The following is a 21,192-nucleotide window of genomic DNA, read 5'->3' as shown; positions in this document are numbered from 1 at the left end:
TTTTTTTTTTTTTTTTTTTTTTTTTTTTTTTTTTTTTTTTTTTTTTTTTTTTTTTTTTTTTTTTTTTTTGTAGTTTTAAGGTGTTTCTGGTTAGATTATAAATTTAGTCGATAAATTTTGATTGTTGAGTCTGTTTAATCAGGTGTTTCGTTAGCAGATATTGTCTTTTTCGGGCTTTCCCCTCGAGGCTTTAAAACACGTCTGCTAGAGAGAGGTTTCCACACCGTTATAAAGGGTGTTTCGTTCTCCTCCCCAACTGATGTGGGATTGTGGGATCTCACAATCCACCCCCCTTCATAGCCTAGCGTCCTCGCAGACACTCGTTCCTTTCTCCCATCGATGTGGGACTCCCATCAAATCCACCCCCCTTTGGGCCCAGCGTCCTTACTAGCACACTACCTCGTGTCTACCCCCTTCAGGTAATAGCCTCCTTGCTGGTACATTGCTCGGTGTCTAGCTATGATACCATTTGTAACGGTCCAAGTCCACCGCTAGCAGATATTCTCCTCTTCAGACTTTCCCTTTCGAGTTTCCCCTCAAGACTTTAAAACGCGTCTGCTAGGGTTTCCCATCAAGACTTTAAAACGCGTATGCTACGAAGAGGTATCCACCCTTATAAAAGGTGTTTTGTTCTTCTCTCCAATCGATGTGAGATTGTGAGATCTCACAAGTTATGAACTTGTTTGAGTCAAGATTAGTTCAAATGAATGAAAACCATAGAGATAAATAAGTTCATACGAGTTCATTTAAAACATATCCATCGACTTTAATAGATCATATGGATGTAAAAGAAACTGAAATGAATTGGAAACATCTCTCATCTCAAAAACATCTAAATAACAACGGTCAAATAGTCAAATAGGTCGAGAAGAAAATGTTCGAGATCTAATTCGAGTTGAATCAAACCAATTCGAACACATCAAAAGTACTTCCGAACCAATAAATTCCTCGGCTTCTTCTATTACCATGAGACCCGAAAAAAAATGAAAATGTTATCAGACGAACTCTAATTCAATAGTGAAAGCACTCACTGATGCTCGACAACAGAAAGACAATCTACGAGTTCGATAGAAGGACCTTGCACGTACGAGGTCGATCATTAGGCATATACCACAAGAAACAGACATAACAAAACGAACCAAACTCACCCAAATGAACATCTCTTCTTCTCAAAACTCAAAACTTATATGTATAATAAATTTAATTAAGTTTCATCTCAGATCCATGGAAGAACACTGTAGACTTGTAGCAGTATCATTCCCTTCACCAAACATGATCTTTTCANAAGAAACAGACATAACAAAACGAACCAAACTCACCCAAATGAACATCTCTTCTTCTCAAAACTCAAAACTTATATGTATAATAAATTTAATTAAGTTTCATCTCAGATCCATGGAAGAACACTGTAGACTTGTAGCAGTATCATTCCCTTCACCAAACATGATCTTTTCAATTTCATCCCCCAACTCTCTTTTATTTACAAAAACTCCCACCACAGAAGTGAAAAATAACAAAGGAAAAACAAAAACAACAGGTTTCCCAGAAAACTATAGCAGAATCAACATATATATATATATATATATGTATCGTACCATACCGTACGCTTCGAACGGCAAAATCCCAAGTGAAATCCTGAGCCAAAGAGTTACAGAAGATACATCAGGCAACCTCGAATGCACAATACGAGTACGAGTACGAGCACGAGAAAATTAAGGCTTACATTCGCATTGCATATCATGGATATCTCCTCATATCTGTACTTGTTGTAGGGCTCCCAGCAATGCAATGACCTTAGTTTGTAGGGTAATAGCCTAAAGAAAAGGGTTCCACAAGAGAATGACTTCAAATCTAATAGCCTTCTTACACTTTGTGAGAACCAGCAAGTGGCCTAAAAGTTGCAAAAATTATGCTTTCAATCATTTAAAAAGTCTCCTTTTTGCCAATTCTTGGCTTAGCCTATGAATGGGAACAGTGGATGGGTTGTGTTCAAGGTTACAACTATTTCACATTCATTGCAGCTGCCATGTTCCTTAGCTTCTGAGAGATTTCTGAAAATGATGGCCTCGTTGCTGGGTCCGAGTCCCAACAGCTCGACATTAAAGCCTTCCATTCTGGGTCGCACCATGTCGGGATTTCTGGACGTAACGAATTGTGCACGATTCCTCCTGTAAACAACGAATACGAAGATTCATTACAACAAGAGCTTCATTCGCCCACTTTACACCCTACCTATACTTTACTTGCCCCCGACTCGTAACACACAATATTCTAGATAAATAGCTACGCCCGTTTGGGTCTTGCCTTGACTCGTACTTTAGTTGAGAAGAACGAAAGAAAATACATGTAACAGCTCAAGCCCACCGCTAGCAGATATTGTCCTCTTTGGACTTTCCCTTTCGGGCTTCCTCTCAAGGTTTTTTAAAACGCGTTTGCTAGGAAAAGGTTTCCACACCCTTATAAAGAATGTTTTGTTCTCCTCTCCAACCGACGTGGGATCCACAATACAACAGCATACAAAAAACAGCAATAGAAATAATTTTGTTCGCTCTGATACGTGAATAGAGAAATTGCTTGAAATGAAAAAAATGAATGCATAGCATATAGATAAGAGAGACTCATAGGTCGGTGCTCACCGATTATAGAAGCACAATGCATATCTGAATATGGTTCGTCTCCCGTGAGCAGTTCCCACATAACTATCCCGAACGAGTAAACATCAATCTTTATTCAGATAAAAAGGTTGTTCAGTATACAGATAAAGCTTTAAAAATGTACTAAAACAAAATCGAAAGCTTAAGAAAAGGATGATCGTACCTTCTCTGTGACCATATTACTTTTCCCGCTAAGAAGCTCCGGTGCCATCCATGGCAAAGTTCCGCGAACCCCTCCCGATACTAACGTGTGTTGTCTCACCTTTGACAATCCCAAATCACCAATCTAAAACACCGTGCACAAAGTATGTTAATTCGGTATCCGGGTCCTTCCCGAGACACAAAATTCACCCCGACTTCAGCCCTCACCCACAGAACAGGTAATATTATTCACAAAGTTAGCTCAGTATACCTTGCAAACAGGCCTATGAGGGTCTCTCATATTCACTAAAAGGTTTTCACATTTCAAATCGAAATGTACGATGTTCTTCCCGTGCAAATACTCCATCCCAAATGCAGCATCCATCGCTATAATGAGTCGTTTACGACGATCGATGGTCCTACAAAAAGGTCGTATTTATGTCATATCACATGTAGGATTAACTATCGAAACGGTTTGAACATTAAATACCTTCAATAAAAGAGCAAATGATCTTTAAGGAAGTAAATTACCTGTCCTTCTTGTGCAAAAATTGTTTCAACGATCCATTCACCATGAATTCTGTTACTGTTGCTAAGGACCCATCAGGTCCATCACGAACGATACCGTAAAAGGCGACAACGTTTGGATGGTGTAAAGAACTTAACATCAAAGCTTCCTTCCAAAAATCCGCTATCTGTTACGGGAAAAAAGTAAAAATCAAAATCACTGAGTCATTCATTCAATGGAACCATAAATGGCTAGTGGAAGGAAGAGCAATAAGTTCAAGATTCTACCAGACGTTCCCTTTCCGAGGGCCGACCAGAAAAACAGCTAGCTTTGATCCTCTTTATTGCGACATCCGAACCTCTCCATTTCCCATGATAAACAGCACCATAGGTTCCCGACCCGAGTTCACGAATCTCCTCCAGATCATCGTTTTTAATCGTCTGAACAACAAACACAAGGAAAAAGAATCAACGCATAAGAAAAGTCGTAATGAACGCAAGGAATAGCCAAGAGCGTTCCAGGAAATCGACCATAAGTACGAGGTGAAAGAAGATGAGCATCATTACTTGTAATCCTCTTGATATTGCTTCTGCTTCTGCCTTTGTTGGCTCAATTCCAGAGCTTTGATTGTCATTCTCAGTTTCCAACTCGGGTTTCTCGTGCGCATTCTGTATGCCAAATAAAACAACAAAAACATAAACAACACGAAAAAATATCGTCGAACGAGAGAAAATTGCTTAATTGCTTAGTCCTAATCAAGGAGTCTACCTCGTTTGCAGCCTCTTTTTTGTCGATTGAATCAGGTCTCCCTGAAGCTGTTTCTTCAATCATTGCCCCTTCAGATACTTCCAATGCTGCTCGCTTCACAGATGCAATCAACTCGGGTAAAAATCTCAGACGGTCGACAGAAAGTTTTGGCTCTTCTAGAGTCTCCTCGGCCGGTTCCAAGCTATCACCGTTCTCTACTGCATCGTTCATGCAATTTGAATTTAACAGTTCAGGGGGTGCGACCTTGGAATATGTATCATCAGTGTTTTTCTGCTCTTGATGAGAAACAGTGTGTACATCGGCGATGTCAACTTTCCCCATATCGGTTACGACGTGTCTGTCTCCTTCTACAGGCACAATTTTTCTTTCCATCATCATAGCTTCATTAACCACACTAACCGCACTCGGTTGTGGATTTTGGCTAGAATGAAACGGTGCAACAACTTTTTCATGAACAAATCCTGAAGAAGAATCCGACCACTGCGCAGACGAGTCGACCAGGTTTACCTTATCTAGATGTGGTAGGATATGTTCCATAATAGTGGAGTTAGTCTTCGAAACATGCGGAGGTAAATGCTCTGAACCAGTTGCTCCGTCGATACCCAACATTTTTTGTGAGGATTCATTCCAAGGATTTTGGTGGTCCATGCCGATATGAATCCGTGGACTACCCTCCTGCATACCTCTGATATATCCCGGATTTACAGTAGCATTCCCGTGCTGAAGGGAAACGGATCCATCATAAGGGGGAGAAATATGCAATGGATTCTGAACATTTCGCCACAAGGCATTTCCAGGCGGGATTTGCCTGTGTGCCATCGGAAGATCTCCTCCATATCCATACGACATATTCATATAGCCAACGCCACGATCTTCAGCAGGAGGAACACACATATGCGGTCCGCTAGGCAAAACTGGGTCACGAAACACCTCATCATGAAAATTCGGGGAAGCATGGTAGCCATCAGTTACATTACTTTGTGTAGGAGGAAAATTTGAACCAGAACCATCCACAATGTAGTGATCATTCAATCGTCCCACTCCAGAAACATGTGCTCTCGTGTCACCCCCCCGAACACTCATCTGATGCTGCATAATCCATCCTCTCTCGTGGGGAGGTGTGTCATTATAAGCAGGTCGATGATCGTTAATATTTTGCTCATTTGGGAAATTACCATGACGAAACTTCATGTCGGCTTTTTGCATCAGGGCCTCCCTATTCTGAGGGTATTCAGGAGGAAGTCCATTTAACATCGTAGCTTGCTCCACGGGTGTTTGATACCGATGGAAATTGGCTCGGCACTTTTCACAAGAACTATTCGCATCAGGAACACCATGTCCGTGTAATATATTACCCGGAAAACCTGACTTTTCAGTAATTGTTCCATTTGGCATCCAGACAACATTCTCGTTATATAGCGGTTGATGTTCATACATGTGTTGGTGAGTCATTTGCTGCCTCGCATAGTCTTCAGGCATTCTTTCCAAATATTTATCTGGGAACTCCGGGAATGGCATACGGTACCGTGCGGATGGAGAAGATGGATATTCGCTGACTGGTCTTGAATCAAACGGACCGTGATGCCTGGGTGAAAGTAAAGCAGGACTCCATGGAGCTTCCATTTCACCATACCTTTGAGTTACAGATTGTTGTTGCTGCCCAGATCCAACATGAGGAATTGTGAGCTGATGCAGGTGATATTGTGACAACGGCTCGCAACTCCTCTGGGAGTGAAGACTACCTTCGATATTCAACGGATTCAAAAAATGTTCTGACCCGTGCACATCGTCTATGCCATTGATTACAGGGGAATCTGGCTGCTGCTGTCTAACAAAATCATTAATGTCATTTGAATTATTAAGGGCATCCACATATCGTCTCTCGGTATTCCTCTCATCGCCATCGACAAACGACAAAGAACCATCTTGATCAGGATGCGAAAACAAGAATATCCTGAGCCTAGTGAACCCGTCTCCCGAACCCACCTTATCATACTCTTCCATCATGTTAATCACATCATCATCATTCACAACAGACACAAGAGCATCAAGATCCTCATCTGGTTGCTGGTACTTCAACACAGCAGCCCCTTCATAAAGTTCCTTCATCTTAATCATCAACTCCTCATATGTCGTATCCCTCGGAACGCTCACAATCCTCGTCTCGCCCCCAACATACCGAAGCTTACTATCTTGGGGTCGAGGCATTATATTCCCCAAGAAACTACACAGGAATTTAACACGTGGGGTTTCATCATTCGAACCAGGATTCGAGACTGGTGACGAATTAGGAGCTGAGCTTTGCGTCGTCGTCGGGCTATCCATCTGTTTACAGCCTGATATTCGAATGTCACTAATCGATACAATTCTTACTCTTGCCCAAACATGTATATACTCAAATCACACACCACAACAATAGCACAAACCAAAAATTCGTAATCAACCCAGAAATCAACTCATCAACGAGCCAAATTCTTCAGTTTCTCAATACCCATTTGATAAATCATCAGGAATCAAAAAAAAAATCCCGACAAAATCATTCTAAAAGGGTTTCTTCAAAAACAAAAATCGCAACAAATCAACCAAAACAAGACCAGAATCATTAAAAAACAACGCCTACAAGGAACCCCAGAAACCAAAAACAATGGAGAAATCCTAAAAACAGATCAAGAGATCATTAAAATCCTCGAAGTAACAAAGAAGCGGGGATTATGGGTGTCGAAGAACGAATCAAACAGCACTAGGGCAATGAAAAACTAACAACCCCATATGGGAATTCGAGGCTAAACAGTATTCGTTCACAACTAAAATGATGCATAATCATCCTCCTCCTTTGGAAAGGAACAAAAAAAACTTACAGGGTACTGAATTTGGGGAGTCCGAGGTAGAGAGTGACCATCCCCAGACAAAAGGAGTACGAAATAACGATGAAACTAAGAAGATTATTGGAATGGATTGGAAAAGACGACCGCCATAGACGCTGTTTTCCCCCCCTTTCTCTGATTCAGAGGAGGATGGTTGTTCGAAGCGAAGATGCGATCCCTGTTTGCCAGGTAGCGTCCCACGTGGCACCACCTGGTTTTTGCATTCGTATCAGCATCTTATTTATCTCCTCCAAGGATATGCCATTGCCATTGCCATTATTTACCACTTTTTGGCTTCAATTTGGCTTATTGCCATTGCCAACACAATTACCCATTACCCATTACCCATTACCCATTACCCATTACCCACCATTTCAGGACTTCCAATATTTGCCCTCTTCATTTACAACTCTCTCCCTTTCATCTTTGCTCATCTATCTCTCTACTTCTCTATAGTTTTCTCACTTTTCCCATGTCCCGGGTTATATCTCCGATGCCAAAACGAGCATTACTCAAAGATTAGATGTAACGGTCCAGATCCACCACTAACAGATATTGTTCTCTTTGGACTTTTCACTCGAGGCTTTAAAACGCATTTGATGAGGAAGACTTCCCCACCCTTATAAATGGTGGTTTGTTTGGTTGTGGGACATCACAATCCACTCCCCTTTGGGGTCCAGCGTCCTTGCTGGCACTCTTTCCTTTCTCCAATAGATGTGAGACCGCCCCCAAATCCACCCCCTTTGGGGCCCAACGTTCTTACTGGCACACCGCCGTGTCTACCCTCTTCAGGGAACAACGAGAAGGCTGACACATCGTCCGGTGTCCGGCTCTGATGCCATTTGCAACGACCCAGATCTACCGCTAGCAGATATTGTCTTCTTTGGGCTTTCCCTTTCGGGGGGTTTAAAACGTGCATGCTAGGGGAAGGTTTTCACACGGTTTGTTCTCCTCCCAACCAATGTGGGACATCACATTATAGGTGTTTAAAAATCCTAATGACCCAAAAAATTCGATCAACACAACCCAATTCATACTGGGTTGTGAACTTATTTGAGCTGAGTTGAGCTCAAATAAATGAAAACGATAGGAATTATATTGGCTCATAGGCTCCCCTAAAACTAAACCATGGTTAATTTTAAAAATTATTATATATGCATATATTATGTTAATATAATTTTTAACTATTTTTTAATATATAAATATTTTATTTAAAAGTTTGAATAAATGACTCGAACAACTCAATCAAAAAAGATCTCGTAATCCACAAATTAAAGATACCTAGTTTTCTCGAGGTTAAATATTCAAATTTCTATCTATTAGGTCAGGGTTGAACCAACCCATAACATTACAGTTCACAAACTGAGCCAAATTTTTTGTTCGTTGGAAGTCTAACTCAACCCAAATTGAGAAGAAAAAAAGTGACTCGACTCAACTTTTACGGTTTGAGTTGGGGAATCGAGGGGGTTTGGATGAGTAGGTCATTTGAGGACATACGTAAACAAATTTAATTTTGAAAAACTATATATATAAAAATAAAGTTAATATAAATTATAAAATAATTTTAAGATTAAGTATGAGATCTAAATTTAGGCATTTAAAAGTATATTGACGAGTATCATTCCCGTATCTTTTTTTGCCGACTATACCTCGTTTTCTTTTAATCTAGTAAATAGGAGGAGAGCCTAGTAAATAAGAGGGTTATAGTAATTAATGAAATTACTTTTACCTACAAAAAAATCTCGTTCAAATATTAATTTAAAAGGAATATAGTCGTTACTTTTAGATCTAACTATTGAGAGTCTGATCGAAGTCCGACATTAGCAATGAAAAAGAAAGATCACGAGTATGTAAGAAACAATATCTTCGTTGGTATGAGATGATGGATATAGAGATATTGGAAAGATCTGTTATTCCTAACGCTAACACAAAAATTGTTAATACTGTCAACGATCCTATTGCAGAATGACATGAAAAAAAAAATAGAAGCGTTCGTGAGATGAGATGAAAAACATACTTAGGGGCCAACATGAAATTTGTTGAATGTTCGTGTTTTTAACGCTTTAATACAATAAACTAATACAACTAACCCGATAGAAAGAAAAAAAAAAAATGAACGATTCATTCATGTAGTGAAAGCAATGAAATCGATTACATTTTATCAAGATCGAAATAAAATTAAAGGTTAAACAAACTTACAATGAATAAATATGGAGGTCGTCATCATAGGTCTTTAAATTCTACGAGCAAATTTCTGAATTTCTAAGTGAAATGTTTTTTTTTCTCGACACAAGAGTTCTATTTATAAATCGTGTTTAAATCATATTAAATTTTAACCGATATTATCTTTAATTAATTTGATTCAAAAATTTAAAATTAAATATATTTTTATCTTTTAATATTTATATATTAAATATTAATTTAAATAATTTGAATCTCAACTAAATATATATTTTTAAAAGTTTAAAATTAAATACATTTTTCTATTTTAATATTTAATATATTAAATATTAATTTAAATGCTTTAAATTAAAACTTATCTCTCGCATAACTAGACGTAACTATAAAGTCGTATGTCGAAATTCATATCAAAATTCCGACCTCTAAGGTTGTGGTCCGAGTCTATCTAGCTCTCTTCGAGCTTGTCTTTGATACTCGTGTTGTCCCTATTATCAAACTCTAACTTTTAAGGTTATGACATGAGTCTGTGTAGCTCTCTTCGAGCTTGTTTTCGATACTCGTGTCGTCTTCCTTCTCTCGAACTTTGTTTATCCATCATTTTGGCTTGAATAAACACTCTGAAACTCCGACTTTTAAGGTTATGGCCAGAGCCTATCCAGGTCTCTTCGAGCTTGTTTTTGATATTCGTGTCGCCTTCATTCTCTCGAACTTTGTTTATGCCTCATTTTGGTTTAAATACACTTTGAAACTCCGACTTTTAAGGTTATGGTCCAAGTCTATCCAGATCTCTTCGAACTTGTTTTCGATACTCGTGTCGTCCCCATTCTCTCGAACTATTTATGCCTTATTTTGACTTGAATAAACACATCTTTTCTCCCTCTCTTAACCAAAAATGGGTCAGGGCACTCCCGGCGGAACCAACCGGCAAGGGATCTTCCCGGTGACTGGAAGCACGAGGACCCCAACAAGAAGGACAAGAAATTTGAGCCAGCGGCGCCTCCGTCGCGCGTCGGCCGCAAGCAGAGAAAACAGAAGGATCCCGACGCCGCCGCCCGTATCCCGACGGTCACCCCTCACACCAAGTGCAAGCTCAGGCTTCTGAAGCTCAAGCGAGTCAAGGACTATTTGCTCATGGAGGAAGAGAAGAATGAAGAAGATAGATCTAAGGTCGAAGACCTTCGTGGCTCGCCGATGAGTGTCGGGAATCTGGAGGAGCTGATCGATGAGAATCATGCGATTGTGTCGTCGTCTGTTGGTCCGGAGACCAGTTGAAGCCTGGATGTGCCATTCTTATGCACAACAAGGTAGGCTTTGTTTCATGTTTCAGTTCATAATCTGCCAATGTTTCATCGCTTTAATTGGACAATCCTCTTCAATTCTACGTTACTAGGCTGTTGTTTTCTTCTCGTTCGTGTGCTATTACTATCAATTTCTCAAGGAGGGCAATCCCAATTCAAGCCAGGGTTTAAACATCAATTCATCCTATGTATGTATATATATAGAGAGAGATAAAAAGGCAGCAGCACAGAGCATTTCAATGAAAGAAGAATCATAGGCAGCAGCACACGCACACACACATATATATATAGAAATGCTCTCTCTCTATATATGTATATAATGCTCTCTCTATATGTATATATAGAGAGAGAGAGCCATATACATATATATGTATGTATATATATAGAGAGAGAGAAGAGTCACAGAGCATTTCAATGAAAGAATAATCATAGGCAGCAGCACATACATCTATATATATATGTATGTGTGTTTATATATATATAGAGAGAGAGATGTGTATGACTATACATATATATGTATAATGCTCTCTCTCTATATGTATATAGAGAGAGAGCTACATATATATGCATATAGAGAGAGAGCCATATACATATATATGTCTGTATATATATATAGAGAGAGAGAGTCACAGAGCATTTCAATGAAAGAATAATCCTAGGCAGCAGCACATACATCTATATATATATATGTATGTATATGTGTGTGTGTGTATATATAGAGAGAGAGAGAGGGAGAGATGTGTATGACTAAAAACTTGAGCTTTTCAACAGATAGAACCAATATCAGAACTGTGGAAATGTTTTCCTTATTCCAGAAAAGGTAAAGCTAGAAGCTGATGAAGCAAAGCAGCAAGCGAGACAGAGCTTGACAAACCAAAGAACACAAACAAATGGAATAAACAAGATGAAAGTGTTTGTGATTCCATACCGAGCGACACCAGCTAAGACAGAGCTTCTGCCATTATGGAGCGATGAGACAACTGTTTCTTGTAAAGCTCTCCGAAAATACGGTACTTAGCGTCATGGTATACCTTCACCTTTGGCTCTGTACACGGATAAATCACCTGCCAGTTGAACCAACAATGGTTAACTCAAAGAAAACTACTAAGCTAAGCTGAATGATCATGAGGAAACAGTTTATGCATACTTGGCCAGCAGCATTCAGGGATTTCATAGCCTCTTGCAGAGTAGAATACTTTCTACTAGCGACCGCTCCAAGAATCGCTGCTCCTAACAGCACCGACTCGTTTTCCCGGGGTAAAATAATAGGACAACCTGCTCACAATCACCAAAATTTCAAAGGTATAAGCTAATTTAGGGAACGATCATGAGTTTATAAGTAAGAAATATATCTCTATTGTGGAAATCTAAAACAAAGTCACAAAAGCTTATGCTCAAAGTGGACAATATCATACCATTGTGGAAATCCGTGATTCCTAACATAAATGACATCCTATAGCCTTCTACATTGTTGTGTTGCGGATATACACTTTCAGTAATATTAGATTTGTCTCAAATTATGGAAAAGAGCAGTCCAAAATGCTTATGCTTAGTTGTTCATGATGCAAATAGAAGAACATGTAAGAAAATATGATGAAGAGGGGGAGGTGAAAAGCAACCAATAATATCGGCGTGCTCTTGAATGAACAATGAATTCTTTGCTAGGCCACCACATGCAAGTAAAGTGTTAATCTGTTGGAGGAGAAACAAAAGTAAAATTACATTCGAGAAAGCATAATGCTGAGACAGATATATAACTTTTGCCCAAGAACCATTTCAAAATCACAAGATGAGATCACCAAATTTATGTGAGGGATACATGTAACCGCCTAAGTCTACCGCTAGTAGATATTGTTCGTTTTGGCTCGTTATATATCACCGTCAGCCTCACGGTTTTAAAACGCGTCTACTAGGGAGAGATTTCTACACCCTTATAAAGAATGTTTCATTCCCCTCTTCAACCGATGTGGGATCTTACAATCCACCCCCGTTGGGGGCTAGCATCCTTGCTGACACACCGCCCGGTGTCTGGCTTTAATACCATTTGTAGCAACTCAAGTCCACCGCTAGCCGATAATGTCCGCTTTAGCCCGTTACGTATCGCCGTTAGCCTCACAGTTTTAAAACGCGTCTATTAGGGAGAGGTTTCCACACCCTTATAAAAATCGCTTCATTCCCCTCTTCAACCGATGTGAGATCTGACAATCCACCCCTCTTGAGGGCCAGCGTCCTCGCTGACACACCGCTTGGTCTTTGACTCTGATACCATTTGTAATAGTCTAAACTCACTACTAGCAGATAATGTCCACTTTGGCCCGTTACGTATGGTCGTCAGCCTCACGGTTTTAAAACGCGTCTACTAGGGAGAGGTTTCCACACCCTTATAAGGAATGCTTCATTCCCCTCTCCAACCGAGGCGAGATCTCACAATACATGAGCAAATGTGGAGGACTCCCCAACATAAAACTATAAGAATTAAACCTAATTAAAGGAGTCAGATGGAAAAGAAGGATAATCCACACAGACATAACTAATACAACATTGCCAAGTATCCAATCCCATTTGTCAAGGATAAAAAAGATAAGTTCACCATACCTTGTGACCATGGGAATTGCAGTGCTCCACAATATGGCGTGTACCATATGCAATAGCCTGTACTGTGGCAAGGTACAAGATAGCCAGCTCTTGCTCGCTTGTGTCAAGTGTTAAGCCATAGATCACTCCTTTAGACTTCGGATCCGAAATGGGAGACCTAATCCATGATGCAATCAAGTTCATGACAATCTATAGAAGGGAAAGGAACAAAAAGTGCTCTTGTATAAGAATTACTCAATGAATGTTTCAGTCATCCATTCACCTATTTCCATGAAAATCAGGAAGTACGTGTGTATCTTCAGTCAAAGCAGCAAGAAATGGACTCTTCAGATCAACCATCAAATCCTCCAACAACTTATTCAAAATATCGAACACAGAGATATCTGGATGGTTAAAAAACAAAGAATTACAGATGAGACACTATCATTAAGCATACCCTACTTTAACCAGGGTAGTCAGGATTAACATTAAAATAAAATAAGCAACAAAAAAGGCCTACTTTGTGAAGCAGCACGATTTGCAAGATGAGGAGAGGCAACATGATTTTGAATTATGTGATCAAGTAGAGCACCAGTAGCACTTTGACCACCTTCAGTGAGCCAATACTCAGGTACCATAGCTGACATTCAGAAAAATAATAGACAAAATACAAAATTCTTAGCCAAATTCCTAGCTTTCAAGATTTGGTTTGTAGTTTGAAAGCACGCGTAAAAAACAGATAACAAAACGAAAACAAAGAAACTCATAACAGAAGGACATTAACTCATTAAGAAAAGTTGCTTTCTCGTTTTAGTATCATACTATATCCACTAAAGATTGTCCTAAGCATAAAATAAGGAAGAAAAAAAATCATTTACTCGTGTCTATAAAACCTCACAACTTCAACCCTGTCGAGAAGACCATCGTAGAAAAACTAAGTTTCTTTCAATATTTTTGAACGAAACGGTAAGGAACACTCACATAGTGAATTTGACACATATTTTTAGTTAAACATGGTTGTTTGGAACAAGGAATAATTTGCACACAACATATCCATTGAAATTTTGATGGTACAAGCATTTTTTTATTATCCTGGTTAGAACAAAGTCCACCATCTCTTTTTAATCTTCAATAGGCAAATATTTAAAATGAAAAAACAGGCCAAAAAAAAAAAAAGGAATTAATTTCAATTATACCTGACCAAAATGGGCCCCAAACACCAGGAATAAAGAGCTTATCCCTTGAGACAGCCATGTGGCAAGTAGATGTTCCACACACCAATGCCATACGATTCAATATCATCTCCTTATCAATCTCTACAACAGGTATTATCAATATGAAAGAATGAAATTCAATAAGGAAAAAGATTAAAAATAGAATATAGGATAAACCACAACCTTTAGAATCAGAATCTTGCACACTTTCCATCACTCCAACTCCACCTGCATGAGCATCAATCAATGAGGTACCAACAGGGATCCCAGCAACCAAACCCAGCTCCTGATAAGCATAAAGAAATAACAATTTCATCAAATTAAAATGACTTCATTAACTTAGTAGATTATTGTAACGACCCAGGCCCACCGGTAGCAGATATTGTTTTCTTTGGGCTTTCCCTTTCGGGATTCCCCTCAAGGCTTTAAAACGCGTCTGCTAGGGAAGGTTTCCACACCCTTATAAATGGTGGTTTGTTCTCCTCCCCAACCAATGTGGAACATCACAATCCACCCCCATTCAGGATCTAGCGTCCTCGACCGCCCCAAAATCCACCCCTCTTTGGGGCCAGCGTCCTTACTGGCACACCGCCTCGTGTCTACTCCCTTTCGGGGAACAGCGAGAAGGCTGGCACATCGTCCGGTGTCTGGCTCTAATACCATTTGTAACAACACAGATCCACTGCTAGCAGATATTGTTCTCTTTGGGCTTTCCCTTTCGGGCTTCCCCTCAAAGCTTTAAAACGCGTCTGTTAGGGGAAAGTTTTCACACCCTTATAAATGATGGTTTGTTCTCCTCCCCAACCAACGTGGACACCACAGTTATTCTTTGCCCTCATTATAACATATCAAAATTTTGGGTACAATATTTCTTACCTTCGCAGCTATTGGAGTCAGACCAGAGCCCAAGGGGTGACCAGGGAATGCTACACTTCTTCCTGATGACATTATACATTGTTAACCAATGAGCACAGAGGAAAAAATAGTTCAAGCCCCATAGAAGGTAGCTCTGCACGAAGAACACGTCAGTGCAAAATGATGGCGGAATTTTAAGTCTTTCATCAATCAAAACACTCAAAACCAAAGTAATTCAACCAGACCTATTTTGGCATGGTGACCATCAACAAGATCTGCTAATCCAATTTCCTCCCAGAAATCATCATCCCATCCACAAGCCTCCATATCTCGAGAATCCTTTTCATTGTACTGTGACATGTGTGCATGACCCAGGTAGGTCCATTTGCACACAGTGGTGCAAAGACTGCGCGTATCATCACCTGTTGCTCTAGAACATGCAGGCGATGACAATGAGGTAAGAGAGGTATCGAAACTTGGGATTATACAAAGCAAGAGGTTTGATTGATTCTTTACCTGTATGACAACCAATCACTCAAATCCATCCACCTGAACACCATCGACCATGTATCTGGTAAATTTTCTTTCACCCAGAGAAGCTGCAAAAATAATCTGTATCATAGCATATTCCATGACTGTGAATCTGTAAAAAAAGGTATATCATGCACTTCATTCAATAGTCAAAGACCAGATTATAGAACAGAAAAATTAGAAACTAGAAACGAAAAAAGAAAAAAAAGAAAAAAGGTGTATCATGAACTTCTCTCAATTGCAAAACATAGAATTTGAGCTCAAAGAACAGTTATTTTGATCCAAAAGCATGTTTTACACTCAGAAAATCAAATCAAGAGAATCACATAGAGTTCGTTGTATGAGAGAAGTCATAGACATTCAGTGATGAAGATAGATCATGAGAATAAATGTTTTATTTTAGCAAAATTACATCATTCCTTTCCGTTTTCATTTCTAACTTGTGTAATTTAAAACCCAAGGATCATAGATTTCAGATATGTCTTATACTAAATAAATGAAAAATGGTTCTTTTTCTGATGCAAATATGTATATCACAAAAAATAACAATGGGATTAAACATCTATTTAGGTACCTTCGGTGGCTGCATCTCAGGGGAAAGAGATCCACCACAGTATTGTAGAACAGTTGAATTGAAAGAATTGATCCTTTCAGCCTGCTCTACTGCTCTATGATCCATCCACACTATTACATTTCTTCTTGAATCACCACTCCAAGACACTGTAACTGGTGAACCATCAGCATCAACTGCCACTGCAGACAAACCATTTCAAATGAAAATTTGTAGAGACTCCATCAAATGCTAATTAAAGGAGTTATGATTTTGTGAGTTGGTCAATCTTTAATAGAGCAAGATAAAATGACCAACTAAATGCATACAGACCAAGTGAGCAGGTAGCAGCAAATCCAAGACCCTTCACTTCCTCCCCTGAGATGTTCGCCTTGGAACATGCTGATTTCACCGCTGCACAGACTGCATGCCAGATATCTGTCGAGGATTGCTGGTTTGAAACAGAAAGCTCATAAATAATCATGCATGCCCCACATGCTATTTTAGGCAGCAAGCCGTCATACAATGTTGAAACTCAATTTCCAATTAAAATACAATCCTAAGAGTTCTACAAAATTGTACGGCCTTTTTGACAATGGCTTCACAGGTTGAGTTAATTGATTGCCATATGGGTTCATGTTGTCTACATATAATGCAATTTTGATTTTTGATCCGCCTGGTACCACCTATTGAGCTCAACTCACTATGAACATTACATTACCTCGATAAAATTTCCATCTTTCCAAATTTGTATTGGGCTGCTGGAAGAACCCAAAAGCTTCCCAGTCTCGTCAAAAATACCTAGAGTAGAAGTTCATAACAATAAATGTTTAACAGTCAGAGAAGGCAATCTGAGGAACCAGAATTTAGATAGGAAGGCTAACAAACATGGACTATAATAGTTTACTTTTCTTATTGAAAACATGGACTCCATTGCCTAGTAACAAACAAACACTTGAAACGAAGCTAACTACAAGTTAATTGCCAGTAGAGCGCACAATTCTTTACTGATTTTGGTCAAAACAAGTATAATAAATCTCTCTTCAGGCACTTCTCAATGATTGAGAAGCATCCAATCAAGTCCCCGACCCCAACCAAGCAACCAATGTAGGAAATGAAGGGCTCATATGGCCCAAAACTGATCTCTCTACTTAGAAAAATTATTGAATGAGGCCACCATACTTAGCTATCTCCATTAGATGTGCATTCAATAATATACATGTCCGTGATAATTAGATACTATTTCTCTCTCATCCATCCAACCACCAGCCACCGACAGCCTCCGAATAATTTCTCCTCTACTTACAATACTCTCTCCTACTGCTACTTGGCTAAGTAATACAATACTCTCTTCTACTGCTACTTGGCTAATACTCTCTTCTACTGCTACTTGGCTAATACTCTCTCCTACTGCTACTTGGCAGGCAAAGTAATGGCCCAAATCCACCGCTAACAGATATTGTCCTCTTTCGACTTTCTCTTTCGAACTTTCCCTCAATATTTTTAAAACGCGTCTGCTAGGGAGAGGTTTCCACACTCTTATAAAGAATGTTTCGTTCTCCTCCCCAACTAATGTAACGCCCTAAGTCCACTGCTAGCAGATATTGTCCTCTTTAGGCTTTTCCTTTCGAGCTTCTCCTCAAGGTTTATAAAACGCGTCTGCTAGGAAGAGCTTTCCACACCCTTGTAAAGAATATTTCGTTCTCCTCCCCAACCAATGTAACACCCCAAGTCCACTGCTAGTAGATATTGTTCTCTTTGGGCTTTTCCTTTCGGGTTTCCCCTCAAGGTTTTTAAAACGCGTCTACTAGGGAGAGGTTTCTACACTCTTATAAAGAATGTTTCGTTCTCCTCCACAACCAATGTAACGCCCCCAGTCCATTGCTAGCAGATATTGTTCTCTTTGGGCTTTTCCTTTCGAGTTTCCCCTCAAGGTTTTTAAAACGCGTCTACTAGAGAGAGGTTTCTACACTCTTATAAAGAATGTTTCGTTCTCCTCCCCTACCAATGTAACGGCCCAAGTCCACTGCTAGTAGATTTTGTTCTCTTTGGGCTTTTCCTTTCGGGTTTCCCCTCAAAGTTTTTAAAATGCATCCACTAGGGAGAGGTTTCTACACCCTTATAAAGAATGCTTCGTTCTCCTCCCCAACCGAGGTGGGATCAAAGTGCAGACCAACAACTCCTGTGGCAGCTAACTCACTAACCTACCCCCAAAAACTAACCTCCAGTTGATTATCCATATAAGTATAACGCACCAGCTAGCCATCCAGATAAAGTGACCTCTAATCGATCACCCATATAATTATAACACTCCCTCTCCCACTTCAATTCGTTCTCACCTCACATCGACACTGTCCAATACCCTTTACATCTCTTATTACATAGAATCAAAATAGACAAATCCATATCCTTCATCCTTAATTCCATAAACGCACACAAAATCGCACACGCAGTTCCCATGCATCCCAATTCGGACCCCAAATTGAAGACTCGAAACAAACGCTATAAATCCAGATGAAAACAATATCACTTGGAAAGTTGAATAAAGATAAGCGAGGAAATGGAAAAACCTGCGCGAGCACTGCCGGTGCCAACGTCGACGCCGAGGAAGACCGATTGACGGGGAATGACGGCGTCGGTTCCAGAATCCATTCCGACGGCGGAGGAAGGGAATCGAGTAGGAAGGGATTGGAAGCTTTGCTCCTGTCCGAGCAATGGAGCAGTCTCGGACAAGGAAATTCTACTGGCGGACATTTTTGGATGTGACGTTTCTATAATCTGGATTTTTTGTGTGTGTTTATCTGCCAATTAATCATTGATCAATCAATCCTATTTTGTGAATTAGGGCATTAATTAAGATGATATATTTAAAGATTAAATTATAAAAAAAGAAAAAAAAATTAAAAATACTCGATTAACCGTTTAAAAACTGTGAGACTGTTGATAATATGTAACAGGGTGAAGCAGACAATATCTACCAGCAATAAACTTGGTTTGTTACAATAAGTGTTCTAGCTGCTTCAGCTCGGTACCTCTTCTCAGTAGACACTTTTTAAAAACTGTGAGACTGATGATAAAATGTAACCGGGCTAAAGCAGACAATATTTACTAGCAATGAACTTGGTTTGTTACAACACGTGTTCTTCAAACTCCATGCAAGCATCATAGTCACTATCGTATTTTTAGATCTCCACTGTTTCGAACTTTCGTCTAAACTTCTAATGAAATTTTATTTATTTAAAAAGATTTAATGGATATTTTTTAAATAATTATAAAAATCTTAATTATTGTAACTTGTCTCGGTTCATTGCACATTTGATCATTCACAAATGATTCAAAATTACTTCGTAAAACCAATTAGAATGTTGGATAGAAAATCGACGTGACAATGATTTCAAATGACTGGATACTTGTTTATAATAAATTTGAAAGAAAAATATTTTGTCACGTCGAATATGACTTTAAGCATAGACGTCACTGCATGTATGTGATGCAAAGCGGGTGCGTTTTAAATACAGATGATTTGGAGTTCCTACCATTTTTTCCTGATATACGAGCTCGACGAAGATTCGACAACCTAGTCATTGTGTTTAACTTTGATATATGTATGCTTTAAGCTCAAAACCCATCAAGAACAAATCATCATTCATTGCTGGAATCATTGATAGAAACATCTCATGGGATACATTGTCTCATTTATGTGTCGCCTCAGTGATTGCAGGGTTGAAAGTCACAGCTCTCAATGAAGGTAGATTGAAGAACTGTACAACTTTCCCACATGTAGCATAGAAACTATGGAAGCTAAGAAAAAGTATTGGTATTAAGATGCAATCAGAGAGGATTCCATGAGCTTTCTGTTGGTTACAGGAAATGATGGCACCTGAATCAGGTCGGTGGAGAGATGTCAAGGCGGGTTCGAGCGGCCATGGAAGGGGGGACGGAGCTTAAAAACCATAGGGGTTGGAGCAGCCAAGGAAGGCAGGACAAAGCTTAGAAGCCATATGTGAGATCCCACGTTGGTTGGGGAAGAGAACGAAAGAGTATTTAAAAGGGTGTGGAAATCTCTCCCTAGCAGACGCATTTTAAAAATCTTGAGGAGAAAGCCCGAAAAGGAAAACCTAAAGAGGACAACATTTGCCAACGGTGGGATTGCATTGTTACAAATGGTATTAGAGCCAAACACTGGGCGATGTGCCAGCGAGGATGCTGAACCCTGAAGGGGGTAGACACGAGGCGGTGTGCCAGCAAGGACATTGGACCCTGAAGGGGGTGGATTGAGGGGTCCCACATCAATTGAAGAAGGGAACGAGTGCCACTGAGAACACTGGCCCCGAAGGACGGTGAATTGTGAGATTCCACATCAGTTGAAGAGGAGAACAAAATATTCTTTATAAGGGTGTGGAAACCTCTCCCTAGATGCATTTTAAAAACATTAAGGAAAAACCTAAAGAGAACAATATTTGTTAGCGATGAGCTTGAACGGTTATAAATGATACCAAAGCCAGACACTGGACGATATGCCAACGAGGGAGCTGAACCCCGAAGGAGGTAGACACAAGGCGGTGTGCCAACAAGGACGCTAGGCCCCAAAAGGGGTGGATTGGGGGGTCCCACATCGATTGGAGAAGGGAACGAGAGCTACCAAGGACGCTGAGCCCTGAAGGAGGGTAGATTGTGAGATCCTACGTCGGTTGGAGAGAAGAACAAAACATTCTTTATAAGGGTGTAGAAACCGCTCCCTAGTAGACGCGTTTTAAAAACCTTAAGGAGAAGCCCAAAAGAGAAAACCCAAAAAGGACTATATCTGCTAGCGGTGGGATTGGGTTTGAGCTGTTACAGTCCACCGGGTTGGAGCCGCCATGGAAGGGAGGACAAAGCTTAGAAGCCATAGGGGTTGGAGAAGAGGAAAGGGGAGAAGTCTCTTGGGGAATGGCTTAGCATTTCCTATGATAAACGACCACGTTAGCCACCTTCGGACCAGACGACCAGCTGAAGGATAACGTGGCGCTAGCTAAAGACTCAAAACTAACCGAGAACGTAAAATTTTTGGACAA

At 39.9% G+C, this 21,192-nt stretch overlaps 2 protein-coding genes across 3 annotated transcripts; both read right to left on the bottom strand.

Moving 5' to 3' along the window:
• Positions 1–1,337: 1,337 nt before the first annotated feature.
• On the bottom strand, positions 1,338–7,226 carry LOC111798390. Of its 2 annotated transcripts, none has more exons than XM_023681495.1 (10): positions 6,930–7,226; positions 4,072–6,396; positions 3,870–3,971; positions 3,591–3,743; positions 3,327–3,490; positions 3,067–3,214; positions 2,818–2,940; positions 2,637–2,724; positions 1,724–2,168; positions 1,338–1,635 (listed from the first exon to the last, which is right to left on the bottom strand). In XM_023681495.1, the coding sequence occupies exons 2-9, from the start codon at positions 6,394–6,396 to the stop codon at positions 2,002–2,004; spliced, it is 3,270 nt and encodes a 1,089-aa protein (XP_023537263.1). In that variant the 5' UTR covers positions 6,930–7,226; the 3' UTR covers positions 1,338–1,635; positions 1,724–2,001. The 2 variants fall into 2 exon arrangements, with proteins under 2 accessions (XP_023537263.1, XP_023537262.1); XM_023681494.1 differs by having other exon boundaries at positions 4,072–6,407; positions 6,930–7,225.
• Positions 7,227–11,156: 3,930 nt separating this feature from the next.
• Positions 11,157–18,950, bottom strand: LOC111798954 (FGGY carbohydrate kinase domain-containing protein). Its single transcript, XM_023682311.1, has 15 exons — positions 18,709–18,950; positions 16,860–16,939; positions 16,472–16,589; positions 16,163–16,341; positions 15,574–15,656; positions 15,303–15,487; positions 15,079–15,140; positions 14,386–14,488; positions 14,185–14,304; positions 13,509–13,628; positions 13,272–13,392; positions 13,010–13,166; positions 12,034–12,106; positions 11,562–11,689; positions 11,157–11,478 (listed from the first exon to the last, which is right to left on the bottom strand). The coding sequence occupies exons 1-15, from the start codon at positions 18,890–18,892 to the stop codon at positions 11,356–11,358; spliced, it is 1,836 nt and encodes a 611-aa protein (XP_023538079.1). The 5' UTR covers positions 18,893–18,950; the 3' UTR covers positions 11,157–11,355.
• Between the last annotated feature and the right edge of the window lie 2,242 nt (positions 18,951–21,192).

This window comes from Cucurbita pepo, chromosome LG07 (assembly GCF_002806865.2).
Source record: "Cucurbita pepo subsp. pepo cultivar mu-cu-16 chromosome LG07, ASM280686v2, whole genome shotgun sequence".
In the NCBI taxonomy this organism is placed as follows: domain Eukaryota; kingdom Viridiplantae; phylum Streptophyta; class Magnoliopsida; order Cucurbitales; family Cucurbitaceae; genus Cucurbita; species Cucurbita pepo.
This window is presented reverse-complemented; position numbering and strand designations above follow the sequence as displayed.

What these genes read in the sequence shown, in the direction of transcription:
- LOC111798390 (XM_023681495.1), bottom strand. Translation starts at nt 6,396, where the DNA reads ATGGATAGCCCGACGACGACGCAAAGCTCAGCTCCTAATTCGTCACCA. An exon ending in CAATATCAAGAGGATTACAA is followed by an intron (nt 3,744 to 3,869) that starts GTAATGATGCTC and finishes TTTGTTGTTCAG; the next exon opens with ACGATTAAAAACGATGATCT. An exon ending in CCTCGGAAAGGGAACGTCTG is followed by an intron (nt 3,491 to 3,590) that starts GTAGAATCTTGA and finishes TTCCCGTAACAG; the next exon opens with ATAGCGGATTTTTGGAAGGA.
- LOC111798954 (XM_023682311.1), bottom strand. Translation starts at nt 18,892, where the DNA reads ATGTCCGCCAGTAGAATTTCCTTGTCCGAGACTGCTCCATTGCTCGGA. An exon ending in CACCGGCAGTGCTCGCGCAG is followed by an intron (nt 16,940 to 18,708) that starts GTTTTTCCATTT and finishes CTTCTACTCTAG; the next exon opens with GTATTTTTGACGAGACTGGG. An exon ending in TTGGGGCCCATTTTGGTCAG is followed by an intron (nt 13,629 to 14,184) that starts GTATAATTGAAA and finishes TCTGAATGTCAG; the next exon opens with CTATGGTACCTGAGTATTGG.